This window comes from Acyrthosiphon pisum, chromosome X (genome assembly GCF_005508785.2).
Source record: "Acyrthosiphon pisum isolate AL4f chromosome X, pea_aphid_22Mar2018_4r6ur, whole genome shotgun sequence".
Taxonomy (NCBI): Eukaryota; Metazoa; Arthropoda; class Insecta; order Hemiptera; family Aphididae; genus Acyrthosiphon; species Acyrthosiphon pisum.
In genome coordinates, this window is record NC_042493.1 from 13,817 (window position 1) to 16,294 (window position 2,478).

Here is a 2,478-nt window from a genome sequence, read left to right on the forward strand (position 1 = left end):
CGCTCTGCTGTACAGTAGATTACAAGTGGGTCATTGTATAATGGTTGTATTAGACTTGAATTCAGTGATACAATATCATTGTATAAGAAAAACGATTCTGAGAGAGACGGTTTGTCAGTCTGGATATTTTATATTTTGTTATTATTTATTTTATCATGTAAGTTGAATTAATATTAAAATATTATAATTTTTTATTCGTTTTTATGGTGATAAACAAAGCGTTAGAAATTAAAATCCGATTTTTAGCGTTTTTTCGTAATTTTCCGTTGGTTTTTCCCGTGGCATTAAATAATTATTAAGAAAATCGAAAAATGACCTCTCTAAAGTACCATCTTGATCCAATTTGCTAAAGGATAAGGTACTATATGTTGAAATCGAAACACTCCTTCTGGAAGAAATTTTGTATACAGGATATACAAATAAAAATAAAAAAATAAAGAAATAAATACCATTGTAAAAACAATAGCTTCCTCGCTCCGCTCAGAATCTAAAAGATATTCTTAATATGTTTTAATTTAACAAAAAATATCTGGTGTACACACATAAAATGTTCCAACAATATTTGATTCATTAGGGGTGTAGACATTACAGAATAACTATTATATTTTACTACTCCTAACTTAATTTGACCATTGGAATATTTGACAATTTTTTTTACAACAACAATACTATTTTATTTAAAAAAAAAAATTACCATTCTTTAAATTTATAGAGCATATTAGAAATTTATCGATTATAACAAGTCAGATATTTAAATAATATTAGAGTAAAACATAAAATAAAAAACATCACTGTGAAAAGTCTTTAGGAATTATAAACTATAAAGATCATAATTTATATTATTAATTATTAGGTAATTTATTTCTATTTATGAAATATAGTAGTACAAAAATATTAAATAATAAAGCAATAGTCTCTGCATTACACTTATGATGAAATAGAGTAATATACAGTAGAACCCGTTTAAGACGCTCTCGCTTAAGAAGATTTCCCGGCTAATACGCTCATTTTTACGAGTACCTTGATTTTGACAACGTTTAACATAGAATTAACTCTGGATAATACGCTCTATGTTCCCGGATAAGACGCTCGCCTTGTCAGTTATATTAATATAAAAATACATCGTATATACGTATCACTAATATTATGTAACTAAATAATAACGATAACGAATAGTGTGTACGTGTTAGTAGTACTGGTTTTCGGGCGATAAGACGATTAGATACGACACACTACTATTCCACTTGAAAACATAAAACTTGTTTTTTTACCCCCAAACGCAACAGCCAAATTACAGCCTCTGGATCAAGGTATTATCAAAGTTTTAAAACAAAAATATCGAAAAAAATTGGTTTTACAATACTTGAAAGAAATGGAAAGTAAAAATCCCGCGAAAAAAGTTGACGTACTCGATGCATTACACTACGTATCTGCAGCATGGGATGAAATTACGGCTGATGTCATTAAAAATTGTTTTCGAAAAGCAAAATTTGTTGAGGGTGATTACAGTGCCGTGGAGAAAAGCAGCGAAGATGTTCAAGAATTGGAGGAGTTTCCAGGATATGCAGAAATTGACGAGGACGTCGCCACAAGTAACATTAGAAGCATTGACCAGATAATTACTGATAAAATTGCACCGGCTGATGTAACTTCTATAGATGAAGAAAGCGAAGACGAGGAAGAGGATGATACAACACCGATTCTCCCAGTAGTAAATGCACTTGATTATGTTAATGAGCTAAGAAGATTAGTTGCATCTTTTGACGACGCTGATGAATCGTTAAATCATCTTAATAAAATTGAAAACTTCCTGAATGCAAAAAACATAAAAAATATGAAACAAAGGAAGATAGATGATTTTTTGAAATAAGTAATAAAAATTAATTAATAGTAATTTATAATATTTTTAATATTTATAATATTTATAATATTTTTAAAAATAATTTTATTTAATAGTAATAAAATAATATGCAATATAAATGTAATAACTCACTCAGCAAAGTAAAATAAACATAATAGGTACATGTTTAATATGTACAATATGTAAAAAAAATTTTTGTTCCCGCGTAATACGATTTCCTGTTTAAGACGCTATTTTTAACTGGTCCCTTGGAGAGCGTCTTAAACGGGTTCTACTGTATGTATAAAAAAAATATTATAGGAAAAAACAATTTTGTTAATTTATTGTAGCTCTTCTTTTTCTCTGGATAAAAGTATAGCAATTGTAATAAAGTCATAAGGCAATAGTCTCTGCACTTCACATTGTTGGCGTTCTTTTTCTCAGGATAAAAATACTATAAAATACTCTTTTACAAGAAAGAAATTTATGTTTAGAAAAATTAAAAAACCTACTCTTTACAATATTTTACTAAATTTTAAATTTACTTAAATTACAAATTAAATATACCTAGTTAAAATTGTTTGTTTTTTAAAAAGTAAATAATAACACATTCTTAATTATTTATTATAGAAATAAAA

At 27.4% G+C, this 2,478-nt stretch overlaps 1 protein-coding gene across 1 annotated transcript; it reads left to right on the plus strand.

The window, feature by feature from the left end:
* The first annotated feature begins 1,372 nt into the window (after positions 1-1,372).
* Positions 1,373-1,870, plus strand: LOC107882353 (major centromere autoantigen B-like). The gene has a single exon (XM_016800591.1). It carries the CDS (start codon positions 1,373-1,375, stop codon positions 1,868-1,870), a length of 498 nt encoding a protein of 165 aa, XP_016656080.1.
* Positions 1,871-2,478: the final 608 nt, after the last annotated feature.